The 14,044-nt window shown below is 45.2% G+C and overlaps 1 protein-coding gene across 2 annotated transcripts; it reads left to right on the forward strand.

Annotated features, from left to right (window-relative positions):
- Positions 1-448: 448 nt before the first annotated feature.
- Positions 449-13,500, forward strand: Slc20a1 (solute carrier family 20 member 1). 2 transcript variants are annotated; one of them, XM_075962128.1, is made up of 11 exons: positions 449-629; positions 1,058-1,658; positions 1,831-1,971; positions 2,162-2,247; positions 6,242-6,338; positions 8,431-8,550; positions 9,758-10,024; positions 10,127-10,685; positions 11,222-11,407; positions 11,736-11,820; positions 12,562-13,500. In XM_075962128.1, exons 2-11 carry the CDS (start codon positions 1,313-1,315, stop codon positions 12,715-12,717), a joined length of 2,043 nt encoding a protein of 680 aa, XP_075818243.1. In that variant the 5' UTR covers positions 449-629; positions 1,058-1,312; the 3' UTR covers positions 12,718-13,500. The 2 variants fall into 2 exon arrangements, with proteins under 2 accessions (XP_075818243.1, XP_075818244.1); XM_075962129.1 differs by lacking the exons at positions 8,431-8,550; positions 9,758-10,024; positions 10,127-10,685; ... (1 more) ...; positions 11,736-11,820; positions 12,562-13,500 and adding an exon at positions 6,429-6,597.
- The last annotated feature ends 544 nt before the right edge of the window (positions 13,501-14,044 follow it).

Consider the following 14,044-nt stretch of genomic DNA (forward strand, 5'->3'; position numbering starts at 1 on the left):
GAGGAGCCGCTCGGGTCCGGCCAAGGGCAGGTCCCAGCACACGAGCTCTTCCGCGTCCCCACACAGCTGACCAGGGCCCGCGTGGGAGAAACTCGGAACGACCTTGCTTGCGGCCTCTGAGTCCCAGCGTGGCGACCTGCGAGCCCGGGCCAGACTCCCCCACTGTCCCCGCCCGCTACCACCCGGCGTGGCCAGCACAGACAGGATAACCCGGGCGAGGCTGCGGGGAGGAGACCGGCCAGTCCCACGTGGACCAGCTCCCCTCTGGGGGCGGAGTCTAGGCGGCGTCCGGACCAATCAAAGCAGTAGTCTACCTCACCCGGCCAGGCGCGCCCGACCAGCCTGTGGCTGCGTCACGTCGGAGGTGGGGCTTCGGGCGGGCGCGAGGCTCGGCAGGTCACGTGGGGTGCGGAGCGGGCTATAAATAGGGGCCGGCGGGGTGCTCGCTAGAGTGATGGCCGCCGGCGCGCGCTGCGCTTTTTCTATCTGAGGTGCCCGCGGGTGCTTCCGAGTGGGTGGCGAGCCCTTTCGTGTCGTTCCGGGTGCTGCCGTCCCGGGCTGTGCGTCCGTGGCTCCAGCCAGCCTCAGCCCCGTTCTCCTGGTCTCTGGTCGGCCTTCTGTTTCCTTTGGTGAGTGGCGGCGCGGCAGCCCTTGCAATGATTCTTTCTTCTCTGGAGCGGGCCCGGAGCGAGGGAAGCTGGCGGGCGGCTGGGGAGTTGCGAGCTGCGGGATCCCCGCGGCGCTGCCGCCCGCCGCACCCTTCCGCGGGCCTTTTCGGCGGTCCTCGGGCAGGCGCGCGCGCGGGAATGGCCTTTTTCCGGTCTTCCACGGAGGGCGCGCGCGGGCCGGCGGGCCGGAGACTGAACTGGAAGCGTGGGGCGGGGCACGCGGGGCGGGGGAGGGAGCGAGCTCATCGAGATCGCCATGTGTTCCACCGCGCACATCCTTTCGGGGTCAGAGGACAGAAGTAGCGGGCGGAGGGCACTGCGGAGTTCTTGGCTGCCTCCTTGCCAGGGATGCGCCGCTATTGTTATTTTCTCCCACTTGGTTCCCCCAGGATGAACTTGCGTCCTTTCTTTAATCCGCCATGGGATTCTGCTCCGTGCTTGTAGCCCTCCAGAGCCAAAGAAACCCCAGACAACAGACGTCCATACGCAACGTATAGCAGTAACTCCCCAGCTCGGTTTCTGTGCCGTAGTTTACAGTATTTAATTTTATATAATATATACTATTTATTATAGCATCTTGATACCTCATTCCGTTTACACATCTTGAAAGCCGCGCAGTAATTAAGGAACCACTACACTAGAAAATGGCATCTACCCTGGCACCGATTACTAGTACTCTAGCCGCCGTTACCGCTTCTGCCCCGGTGGTGGATGACAAACTATGGATGCTCATCCTGGGCTTCATCATTGCGTTTGTCTTGGCATTCTCCGTGGGAGCCAATGATGTAGCAAATTCATTTGGTACGGCTGTGGGCTCAGGTGTAGTGACTCTCAAGCAAGCCTGCATTCTAGCTAGCATTTTCGAAACTGTGGGCTCCGCCTTGCTGGGGGCCAAAGTGAGTGAAACCATCCGGAAGGGCTTGATTGACGTGGAGATGTACAACGTAACTCAAGGCTTGCTCATGGCTGGCTCCGTCAGTGCTATGTTTGGTAAGTTCTTGTTATGCCTTCTGTTCTTGCCAGTGCCAGAACCAATTTGTGTCTTGGGGTGGTTCCTTTTTTTGTCCTCAACCTTTTCCGCTTACTTTCATGAGAATGCGCTGCTTACATAACGGGGGTTTTGCCATTTACCCCAACTAAATTTTATTGATTTTTCTTTCAGGTTCTGCTGTGTGGCAACTAGTGGCTTCGTTTTTGAAGCTCCCCATTTCTGGGACCCATTGTATTGTCGGCGCAACCATAGGTTTCTCCCTCGTGGCCCAGGGGCAAAAGGGCGTCAAGTGGTCTGAACTGATAAAAATTGGTATGTTTAAATTCTGAATGGTTTAGGTCATATTCTTGTCATGTGTTTCTATAATACTGTGTATGGGGAGTGAGTGCGTGGTGTAAAGTAGGGGTCGCAGTTAAGAGTATCAGAAACGGAATACCTAACATTTCAGAAGCATGTTTCCTTAGTTTCATTGCTTGACACTTGACTTTGTGTTCTATTCCAGTGATGTCTTGGTTCGTCTCTCCACTGCTTTCTGGTATTATGTCTGGAATTTTATTCTTCCTTGTTCGTGCATTCATCCTCCGTAAGGTAACCTTTCTACTTACAACCTCTAGTGAGTCATTCAGTCTTGTTCAGACTCCCTGGTATTCTTTCAGATGTGAGTGCTATGTAAGTATGTGGCTTTGGAAAGCTAAAAAGTTCTTTGTTCTGTACCTCCTGTATGTTGTGGCTTTCTGTGAAAGAAGCAAGTTTTTAATACCCCAGAGGACATTCAGGAAGGAAAAACTGGGTGGTTCTATGGGCTGCCAAGAAATAGGAGAGACTGGGAGTCAGAAATAAGGGCATTTGTTGAAGGGAGCTTTGTCTAGCCTTGAACAGGTTCCTGCCTTATCTAAACCACTGTTACATTCAGGACGATTGGAATTGTAACCATTGAGTTCAGCGTGTCACAGTATCCTGTGCTTTTATAAGCTGCCACTTCAATAGGTCTTTCCCCTGCTGATTACTAACTGCGCAGAAGCTTCTAGATGAGGCCCCTACTTGTAGGACCTCTGCTTTCTCAGGTAGAAAGAGCAGGTAAGGCAGGTTGTTAGGTGGGTTTTTTGTTTTGTTTTGCTTTGCTTTAAAATTTGAGGTAGCCATTGAATTTTCTCACTATTTGAAAAACCCTTTTGAGAGACCTAGTTTTTTTTTTTTTTTTTTTAATCATGGAGTCTGATCCTTGCTTCTCAGTAAATGTAGACAACAAGGGATTATGTTGGCACTGGACTGAATTACAGAAAGAATAAATGAATTTCTCTCAGGAGACAGAGTTGTCCTATTTTCTAGGTTGAAAGGCTCTTAAGAGTCTTTTGTTACGTTCTTTTAGAAGTCCCTAACCTGTAGAAATCTGAGGGGAGGTAGGAACCTTATCACAGTCACAGTGGAAAGAGTATGTTTAGACCCTACTTCTTGATCTAGTTCTGAGAGTCTCCGGGGAATGATGTATGTCTATGTTACTTCAATAAAAGTCCTTCCCTGACTCCTTCCTGATTCAATATACTCACCATTGCGTGTCTGGCAGAACATGTTTAACATGTTGAGCATTAGAAATATCTCTAGCTGACAACTGACCTGGGCTCATGGGGGCTCACGGAGACTGAACCACCAACCTGAGAACTTGCATGGGACTGTCTTGGTCTTCTTGTGGGTCTCCTAATAGTGGTAGCAGGGGCGGTCTCTGACTCTGTTGCCTGCCCTTGGGACCCTTTCTTCCTGGGTTGCCTTATTCAGCCTACATAGGAGAGAGGTGCCTAGTCTTGCTACAGCTCGATTTGCCACTGACTGATATACATGGAAGGCCTGCACATTTCTGAAAGGGGAGGAGAGGAGGGAAGGGAAGCTGATTGGGCTGTGAGGAAATTAACTGATTAATTAATAATACAAGTATTAGCAAATAAAAAAGGAAACATCTCTGGCTTGTCACAGTGTGACTGAGTAAACAGTTCACTGATGCTCAGTGGTATTCTTGCATCCAGCAAGCAGGTAGAATTAGTGCTCTGCCCATTCCCCTAACTGTAGTATATGGTAATTTGGTTCCCATGAGTACTTAGTAATCCAAGTTTAGTGTTCCTGTTAGAGCCATGTATTTCTCTCAGTGTGCCAGAAAACCAGAATAATTAATTGGATGTTGTTTGGATTCCTTTTCTATGAAGGTTTATGCTGGCCCCTGTGATTATTGGGAAATAGATCATTCTGATTCTGATGAGCCTCTTCTTCGCTGGTCTCAGTCATTCCCTGAGTGGGGACCAGAGGTGCAAAGAGGGATTTCTCAGTGTCCAGACCCTCTCGTTGAGGATGTATGGCATGGTACTGGGAGATCAAGTTGGCTATGTTAACTATTCTATTTTATGAGCTCATGTAGCCCAGACGGGCCTTGAACTTCTGGTCCTCCTGCGTTCACCCCCCCCCCCCCAAGTTCTTGGATTACTGGTGTGCCACCACTCTCAGCTTAGAGAATATTTCTTATAAGAGTATGCAATGGGCATGATCAAGAATGATGGATGTCTAATACATTGCTGACCTTGAATTTCCTCCCCTCTCCTCTGTCATTTGGTCACAGTCTCTCAGTAACAGAAGAGGGACCCCTCCCTGCCTCCCTCTATATAACTGAGTGAGGTGTATTCACGTAATTTCCAAGTAAAGCTTGAAATTCTTGGTCTCATTCCTTCATAGATTGGGCTCAAACTAGTTCCCAGAAGTCTGTTGACTTGACTGAAAGACCTAGTGCATAGCTGGCTTTATCTTTATCATTGTATGTAAAAAACAAATAGATCACATGATAGAAAACCGTTTTATGAAAATCACTAGCCTAGTTACCTCTTGGGAAGAACTGGGAGGAGGCTAGAAGGGAGAGACCGTCCCTATTTTTATCATTTTTCTTGACTCTAACAACAAGTTTTTTTTTAACCAGTTAGTGTATTTCACAGTGTATTAAGACTAGCCATTCCCTACTCTGTCCCAAGCTATATACTCTTTAAGTTTATTGATATTTTCCATTAAGTCTATAGCACAGGTTGACTTTGAACTCGGGGGTGGGAGTGTCTTCACCAAGTTCAGTGCTGGTGTTACAGGTATATAGCACCTTGTCCACCTTTTGACCCCAAGGAAGAAAATACACAATGTAGGTAGCTTGTTATCTGATGAGTCAATTACTAAATAGCTTTTGAAAATTTGGTAGGAGAGTCCCTCCCTAATGTCTACAGAATTTTCTTGAAACCCTGGGTTTGCTTGTCTACCTCAGACTTTTGTCTGCCTTTAGGTGTGGCCTGCAGCTATTTAGTTACTCAGGGGTGAGTCATGGGTTCTGTAGTTTGTTTCTGGTCTGGTGTCTCATTGTTAGTGTCCTGTTTTTCAGTGAGGGTCTATACTGATTTGAAAAGCCGTTCTTTATGTGGGGCTTCATGCTTTTTCTTTACTGGCACTGATTTTTAAGCCACCCCTCCCTCTCCCCAAAGTCTTAACTTTGGAATCCCATTTGGGTCTTCACCTCTGTCTTGTCCTTAGGATTTTCGTGGAACTGTGACAGGATAGCTTTAAACTTTTGTACTGAAGGTTTGGCTTTTCTGGAGGGGGTCCGTGTTTCGTTCTTTTAAGTGTTTGACTTGGAGGTTTTTCTGTGGGATTATCGGTAGCGCATGCTTGTTGTAAAGGGACCGGTTTTCATTTTCAGTGACACCGACCTTTGGTGAGTCTTAAAGTCTCACAGCTTTGCCTTGGGGTCTTTGCTTATATCCCTGCCCACCCCACCCACTAGTGGACAAGTGGCTTACACTTATACTCCGAGGCATTCTTATGTCAGCCTCACTCCCAAACTTCATGTACATGCCCCCCTCCTCCATCAGCATCCTCTTGTCTGTTCTTTTTTTCCTTTGACGTGTTTGTCAGCCTGTTACTGTATAGTAAAATATGACACTCAGTTATGTGAAAATGGGGACTTGGTCTGGTCCCTCCTCTACTTCAGGGCCCTAAACAGTCTTGACAGTCACTTGACTGAATGGATGACTGTGTTCATAACTGAGTTAACTTTGCACTTTAATAAAGCCTTATGTCACACTGAGATATATATGTCTATATATGTATATATACATGTGTGTGTATATACATATATATATACATACATATGTGTATGTCTGTGTATGTATGAGATGGTTGTATATAGCCTGCACATTTATTTTTAACTTTGGAGGCAGAACGTCAGGAAATGAGTATTTTAACTTGTTCTGTTTATCTCTTAAGTACAGTACAGCCTGGGTCCCGTGTTCAGGTTTACAGATGGACTTTGGATAATTCAAAGGAAGTCATTATTTGGCATATCAATCTCGTCCTTGTTATTAAGAATAGGAAGAAAAAGTTACCTATGGATAGAAGGTGACATTAACTTTGTTTTAGGGAGCGAATGCAGGAGAAAGCTTAGTTGCCTTTGTAGAAATTAGGTAGGAGGCTGTTAGCACCGTGATTCCACAGCATGCCTTGCCACAGTGTGCTATGGAAATGGATCTACATTTACAACTTTTAAGATACTGATCTTAATGTTTTACAGGCAGATCCAGTTCCAAATGGCTTACGTGCTTTACCGGTTTTTTATGCCTGCACAATTGGAATAAACCTCTTTTCCATTATGTATACTGGAGCACCGTGTAAGTACAAATCAAGATATTTACATGTGAATTTAAGGTTATTTACAAAACTTGCATTAAATGCCCAATTTACCCCTTTTTGCTTTACAGGGCTGAAATCTCCTAGAAGGTGGCTGGCCTGCGCCCATTTCAGAAGGCTGCAGGCTAGTGTATGCTGAGTTAACCTAGATAGTTTTCAACCAAAGAGACCTGCTCAGATTCTAAATCACTACAGACCTTTCCTCTTTAGTCTTCACAGGATCCACTGATAATATGACCTTCTCCCCTCCCTTTGTCGTATCTATGCCAAAAATGCTGGAATTGATACTGGCCTCAACTACTGAAGAGTCATTAGTTAACCTGTTCTTCAATAACCTGTCATTTAGGACTGGTCATTGGGTGTCATTTTTCTCTCCCAACTGGAGCAATTTCAGTTCCTAATTTATCAGTTTGAATTTACTTGAATGAGAAGAGTTGAATACCTGGTGGTCTAATTACACTTGGAAGAAGAATTTCTGCAGCTAAGGGGAAGCATTTGAGAGGATATAAAGTTCAGGTGTTGTTTGCTTTCCTAGTGGGACTAAGGGAAGGAAAGAATTCACTTATGGCAGCTGAGAAGTTGATACCTTGGACCTTATGAGTCAGAGCAGTACAGTTCTGTATCCAGGCTCATCTGGCGTGCTGGTTCTTCATTGCATAAGAACCTAGACAGTTACTACACTTACTCTCCTAACTAATCTGTGGGAAGAAGAAAGATTGCTGCCCAAGGCACCCGTGTCTGTGTGTGTAAATAGAAAGGTAGCATAGGGATTTTACTTATGTGATACATGCTCACATCTTCACTTCTTAAAGGATTTGAATACTTGTGACCTGTTTATTATTGCTACTGAAATTATGTAGTAAGTCACTCAGCAAAACAAACAGCTAGTAGAATAGTTCTAACATTTTTGTTCTTGAAATGTCAATATTTTATGACAGGACTGGCTTTGATGCAAGAGCTTTGCTACTTTTGTTTTGTCCTTTATGGATCATGTATAAGGAAAACCAGTCCTTTTATTCCCTTTGGCTTGGAAAGGGGGCACATTTAAATTGTGATGGAGACTGATGAAACCTCATTTGTATTTTACTTTGTGTGACTAACTGCACGATCACATTGAAAGCAGAACTTAAAGACTGGTAGTCACCACAGAACTTCAGTTCTGAAGGATCTCAGTTTATGTCCAATTCTTAAAGGCTAGTTTAGTATTTTGTCTCTTACAGTGCTGGGGATTGGCTCTAAGGCTTATGCAAGCTAGGCTGAGCTACAACCCTGGCTTAAAAGGTTTTTATGGAACAGTAATGTTTCTATTTTATAAGTAACTCAATATGCAGTAAGCAGAATCAAGTGAACCAAGTGCAGGTACTCAGCTGCTGCGGGAAGGACAAGCAGGTAGTGGTGCCCCGGGTTTCAATAATGTGAAGTGGTCCTGACTTTAGTGCAGACCAGCAGCCCCAGGTGCCTGTACGCCAGTGGTAAGCTGATTCTAACCAGCCCTGCTGATCCTCAGATCCAAGGGGAAAATATTGGAGAACAAGTCTCTCAGTGACTTGTTAGTAAACTACCTCCTGTTTAAAGGCCATCTTCCTACAGTCAACAGCCCAGTCTTCTGTTAGCTTGATGATACTTTTGCAGTTTCTCTGAAGGCTGCCTGCTCCAGTGAACGTGATAACTTCCCATAGTTGTGTTAGCACGACACTTTAAGTGTTAAAATAAGTCATGTGTAAGTGTAGTATGTGGCAGTTAGAGTGAGAAGCTGGGTGGAGAAAGGGATACTTGATTGGTTTTATAGCTTCAGGTTGTAGAGACTCTTACATCTGTGGGGCCAAGAGCATGAAGAAGCACAGTACACGCTTCAAGTGTTCAGTGGACCTGGTTGCTGTGGGTATAAGCTGGTCATTGGGGTTTTTTCCATGGTCTGTATAGCCACTAACCTCATGAGACTCTGGAATGGCAGCAGCTGTCAAGGGTGATGGGCTAACTTGAGGAAGCCCTTCTTCCCCTCAGGAGGGTTTACACGTTGTTGCAGGGGGCTGTTGCCCTGGGGTTTTCAAGATGCACCATTTTATCTCGTAGTGCTGGGCTTTGACAAACTTCCTCTGTGGGGTACCATCCTCATCTCGGTGGGATGTGCAGTTTTCAGTGCCCTTTTCGTCTGGTTCTTTGTATGTCCCAGGATGAAGAGAAAAATCGAACGTAAGTAATACAGTTTAGTAGTGTTCTCCCTCCACCCTACCCTTCCCTTCCCCCTCCTCTACCTCCCTTTCTCACCTATAAGAGTACACTATTTGAGCAGATTGACAACATAGGGGTTTTAAATGGACTAAAAGTGGCCTGAGACCTAGCCATTAAGAATATGTGACTAAGGGTAGGTACACAGTAGTTTTGATAGAGAAAGCATTTCCCTCAGCTGTCTCTGTATACTCAGCTTAGATGTATGTTGTGTGTGTAGCAATATCCACTGCATAATGCAGATGCACAGCCATACACATAGTCCTCGTGCTAGAGCTATAACATACAGAAGTAAACAGTTTTAGGGATAAGTAATCTCTTAGGTTATTACAGAACTGTTTTTGTGGTTTCATTTAAATACTGAGGAAGCTTTTATTGGTACTAGCCCTAACTAGTCTTTGTTTTCTTAGTTGCTAAGATAACTTAGAAGAACCCGATTCTGTCCTTTCAGTGTACGGAAAGTTAGTTTGCCGATTCCCAGCAGTGCAGGATGCGTAGACTGCAGTGTTGTTAGAATGCTGCGTCATTGCAGCTGAACTGAGGAGCTGCCCAGAGCTGTGCTTGTCTGCTATGCGGCATGCACAGTGGGGATGAGGCTTTCAGGACTCTGACCTCATTTTTTTTTCTCAGTCTGGGAGGAGAGACAAATCTTACTTTAATGTTGTATTTGTGTGAGATGCCTGAGCCAGTTGGTGAAGGTGCCTGATAGAAGCACTGCCTGGCTGCCGGGTGCGGAACTGTTTAGGCATGACTGTTACAGCTTCGCTGTCTGCACTCTTGACCTGACAGTTAGGAGATTCCTTAGGGGCAGTCTAGCCCAGCTAGTCAACTGCCTTCAACTCCCTTTTATAACTGAGCGCTAAGAAGGGTTTTACGCTTGTAAATTATAAAAGTAAAAACCAAGAAATGAACCAGAACCCTAAAATATTTACTCTCTGGCCATTTACAGTAGCTTGTCATCCTTTCCCCCCAGTAGAGGGTGTGGTATGTGGCTGGCTTGCTCCCAAGGGAAAGGTGAATTCCTGACATAATAAAGAGGGTAGGAATGTTAGCTTAAATTTTTTAACTAGAATTTACCTACCTATTATTTTGAGATGAGTTTCAGGGGTGGATAGAAAAAGATGTGGAACAAAGTAGTATAGTCAAACCAAAAATCCCCTTTATTTCCTAGGAGAAATAAAGTCTAGTCCCTCTGAAAGTCCCTTAATGGAAAAGAAGAACAACTTGAAAGAAGACCATGAAGAAACAAAGATGTCACTTGGCGATGTTGAGAACGGGAATCCCATGTCTGAGGTGCCATGTGCCACTGGGCCTCTTCGGGCTGTAGTGGAGGAGAGAACAGTGTCATTCAAACTTGGGGACCTGGAGGAAGCTCCAGAGCGAGAACGGCTTCCCATGGACTTGAAGGAGGAGACCAGCATAGATGGTACAATCAATGGTGAGTTAACTCCCCGGAGTTTCCTGATGTCGTGGTTGTGGAGAGGCTGCTATTCTGGACTGATGCACTTTGGTTGAATGTTCCATTTTTGCTCTTGGCTAGGTGCAGTGCAGTTACCTAATGGGAACCTTGTTCAGTTCAGCCAAACTGTCAGCAACCAGATCAACTCCAGTGGCCACTATCAGTATCACACCGTGCACAAAGATTCTGGCTTGTACAAAGAGCTGCTCCATAAGTTACATCTGGCCAAGGTGGGAGATTGCATGGGGGACTCTGGAGACAAGCCCTTGAGGCGCAATAACAGCTACACTTCCTACACCATGGCAATATGTGGCATGCCCCTGGATTCCTTCCGTGCCAAAGAAGGTGAACAGAAGGGGGAAGAAATGGAGACGTTGACATGGCCTAATGCAGATACCAAGAAGCGGATTCGAATGGACAGTTACACCAGTTACTGCAATGCTGTGTCTGACCTTCACTCTGAATCTGAGATGGACATGAATGTTAAGGCTGAGATGGGTCTGGGTGACAGAAAAGGGAGTAGTGGCTCTCTTGAAGAGTGGTATGACCAGGATAAGCCTGAAGTCTCCCTCCTCTTCCAGTTTCTGCAGATTCTTACAGCCTGCTTTGGGTCATTTGCCCATGGTGGTAATGACGTCAGGTCAGTCCACGTGACTCAGCGTTGCTTACTCTTTTTACAGTCTGCTCACCTCCTGTGCTCTGCCTCCTGGGGGACACTGAACAGTCTAGACAGGATGAGGTGGTGGTTAATAAAGCAAAAGGGAAGTTCATTCAGATTATAAGAATGTTTTTAGCTTTATTTCTGTTCAAGATAAATGTCTCTCTGGGTGGGAACTGAGTCTTTGGTAAATTAAGACATCAATGATGAAAAACTGAAAATCACTGACTGCCCTGAAGAGTGGACTTAAGGTCGTCAAGCCTTGTTTCTGTGGCCTGTGACCCTCACTGGGTTCTGGAGGCTTGCTTTAAGTGCGTAGAGGAGAGACCAGTTGCCTACACCCTTCTGTCACCGCAGTCTTGATTGTCTTGTCGTGTGTTGGGCTTCTATAGGGTCACTTGCTAAATGAGCTGAAAAGCTGGGTCTAGATAGTTCAGTCTATCAGTTATTAAGAGATTGGGTCTTGACAAGAAGTAGTTCTTTCTAGAAAGTCACCACTGTTCTCCTTTTTCTTCTAGCAATGCCATCGGTCCTCTGGTTGCCTTGTACCTTGTTTATGAAACGAATGATGTATCTACGAAAGTGGCAACACCGATATGGCTTCTGCTTTATGGTGGTGTTGGCATCTGCACAGGGCTGTGGGTTTGGGGAAGAAGAGTTATCCAGACGATGGGGAAGGACCTGACACCAATCACACCCTCCAGGTGAGTGGGTGGAGCCTGCCTCAGCACAGAGCTTGAGCTTCTCGAGAGATGCGTGCAGTGCAGTGTATCGCAGTCGGTGCAGTGCTGTGGAGTGTACCACAGTCGCTGCTGTCCCCGGAGATGCAGTGCTTGGCATGTCCCAGCTTTTTAAACAATGAAATTCCAGAAGTACTTAATCCTCAGGTGTTAGAGCGTTGGTTCTCTTTAAGTAGGTTTCAAGGGTTAGAGGAGAAATGTCAGGTTTTGTTGCTGTGTAGATTAGATTACTTGGTAGTGTTGGCTTTTCAGAAAACCTAAAATGTTGACAAGCATCTTTTTGTGTCAACAGTGGCTTCAGTATTGAACTGGCATCTGCCCTCACTGTGGTCATCGCATCAAACATCGGCCTTCCCATCAGCACAACACACTGTAAAGTAAGTGGAATGGAATGAACCCTTCATTGTCCTAGCTCCGTTCATATGCATGGCTTTACTTCTTTTCTTTGATTTAGAAAGTTTTGTACAGTTGAAGTCTTAATTGACAAGCTTAGACAGGGCCTTGTGGATAAAAGCTAACGTTCTGCAGTTTGTCTGCTTGCTATTTCTGTTCTCTCTGTGGAGCTAACTGTGATTCCTGACCAATTAGTTTGTGTGTTGAGCTTCCTTTTTACTTCGTTCCTCTGTGTTTTTCTTCCATCGGGAAGCCAGTCTGTAGTGTGAGAGTGTCATCTAGTCTGGATAGGTTCCTGTCTCTTGGGGTAGTAAATATGCTGGTTAACAAGTTTGTGAGATTTGTCGTAAGGGCAGTCTTCTGGTAAAAGCATATATCTAGAGCCTCTCAGGCCTGTAGTGCTAAGAAACTAATTGAACTTTCAAGAAGTTTTTTGGTGACCACAACATAATTATATGGTGAAGAGAAACTGACTCTGTTAAAAGGACTGAAGCTGGTCCAGCCTGGGGCTGCACGGCGCTCTTTCTGCTAGGGTGTTTGTTGTGTCACACACCAGCCACTCTCCAGAACAATCGTTAGGAAGTCAGAACTTTAATTTACAAAGGGCAGAGAAAAGGGATCTTGTGTTTTAGGACATTTAGCACAGATTTGATAGTTGAATATCTATATTGTCTTTGTCTTCCTGTGGCTAGTTAGATAACTTGTCTGGTCTATGTGTCTCCCAGGTGGGCTCTGTTGTGTCTGTCGGCTGGCTCCGATCCAAGAAGGCTGTCGACTGGAGACTGTTTCGCAACATTTTTATGGCCTGGTTTGTCACTGTCCCCATTTCTGGGGTTATCAGTGCTGCTATCATGGCAATATTCAAATACATGATCCTGTAAGTGTGAAGCTGGGATCAAAATTTGTGTCAGAATCTGGGACCACCACACACATTCCTGTTCCTAGAAGAATGCTCACAGTGTTGCCGAAGACAGACAAGGGTTATAAAGTTTAGGAGCCATGGGAGGAAAGTGTAATTTACACTATAATTGCTTTTGTGCTAAATATGACTTGTCTCAAAGTTAGCTATGTAAAATAGCCGGGTTTCCATCAGTTCATTCTAAGGTCCCTTTTCTTCTGGGCTATGAATTCCTGTACATATTTCTCTACTTTTTGTATCAGGCATCAATTCCATTATATTTTAATGTTGTCTGTAAGATAACTTATGTGGGTTCTTTTTAAACAGCCAGGCAGAGCCATTTAATGGCACGTATTCTGCTTTGTTGGCCTCACCAGCTTCTTCCCCAACATGCACAGGGATTTAACAAATATGTAACTGAAGCTTCCCTCGTAGTCTCTCATAGAAATAGTCACGGCACTCTGCCCCCCTGTTGGTCGTAGCAGGTTCTGTTGACATATGAGGGAACTTATTAGAGGGCCAAGAAACTTTGGCACAGTGAAAATAAAAGTTTATAGGAACTTCTTTGCAAGCAACTCATGGACATGTTGCTAAGAAGTATGAAGACAAAGCCTCCTGGCGATTGTGATTCTTCCTTTTGAGATTTTTGGCAGTGTGGGATGGGTGAATGAAGTGGGATATGAACTCTGGGCAAATTCAATGGGACAGCCTTCCATGTTCATCTGTCTACCTCTAACTGAATAAAAAGCCTACAGTTTTTAGAAAATTTGTTCTTGTGGTTTTTGTTTCAATTGAGTCCTCAGAGTCCTGATCATTCAACATTATGACCTTCTTAGGAGGGTGAGTGCACTTCCCCGAATGAGGGTGCTATCCAAGTTCAAGCTCCTTGCTCTTCATTTTCTGTGATCCCCTGAGTGATGATGCTCCATGTAGCAGTTTGGTGTGTGGCAGTTGTGCGGCCCAGACCTCAGGCAGGTCTGCACATAGATTGTCTCTAGCTTTGCGGTGACAGAGAAGCTGAAGTGAAGTTGTATGTGATTCACCTAAGAATTCTTGTAGGCCTGAAGATAGAACCCAGGTAGAGTACTCGCCTGCCACACACAGGCCCCAGGTTTAATCTTTGGCACTGCAGAGAAAAAAGTTTGGGGTTCTTCAGCCTTGCTATGGTGGGTTTTGCTCTTCATCAGAACAATTAATGAAAAATGTATTTCTTTGTAAACTAAGTTGATGGGGTCTATTCTGAAAATTACTGGACATTTAGTTTTATAGAATATTTTAATAAAATCCATGACCACACCAGGAGAAGGCTA

The sequence above is a fragment of the Microtus pennsylvanicus genome, chromosome 2 (assembly GCF_037038515.1).
Source record: "Microtus pennsylvanicus isolate mMicPen1 chromosome 2, mMicPen1.hap1, whole genome shotgun sequence".
Taxonomy (NCBI): Eukaryota; Metazoa; Chordata; class Mammalia; order Rodentia; family Cricetidae; genus Microtus; species Microtus pennsylvanicus.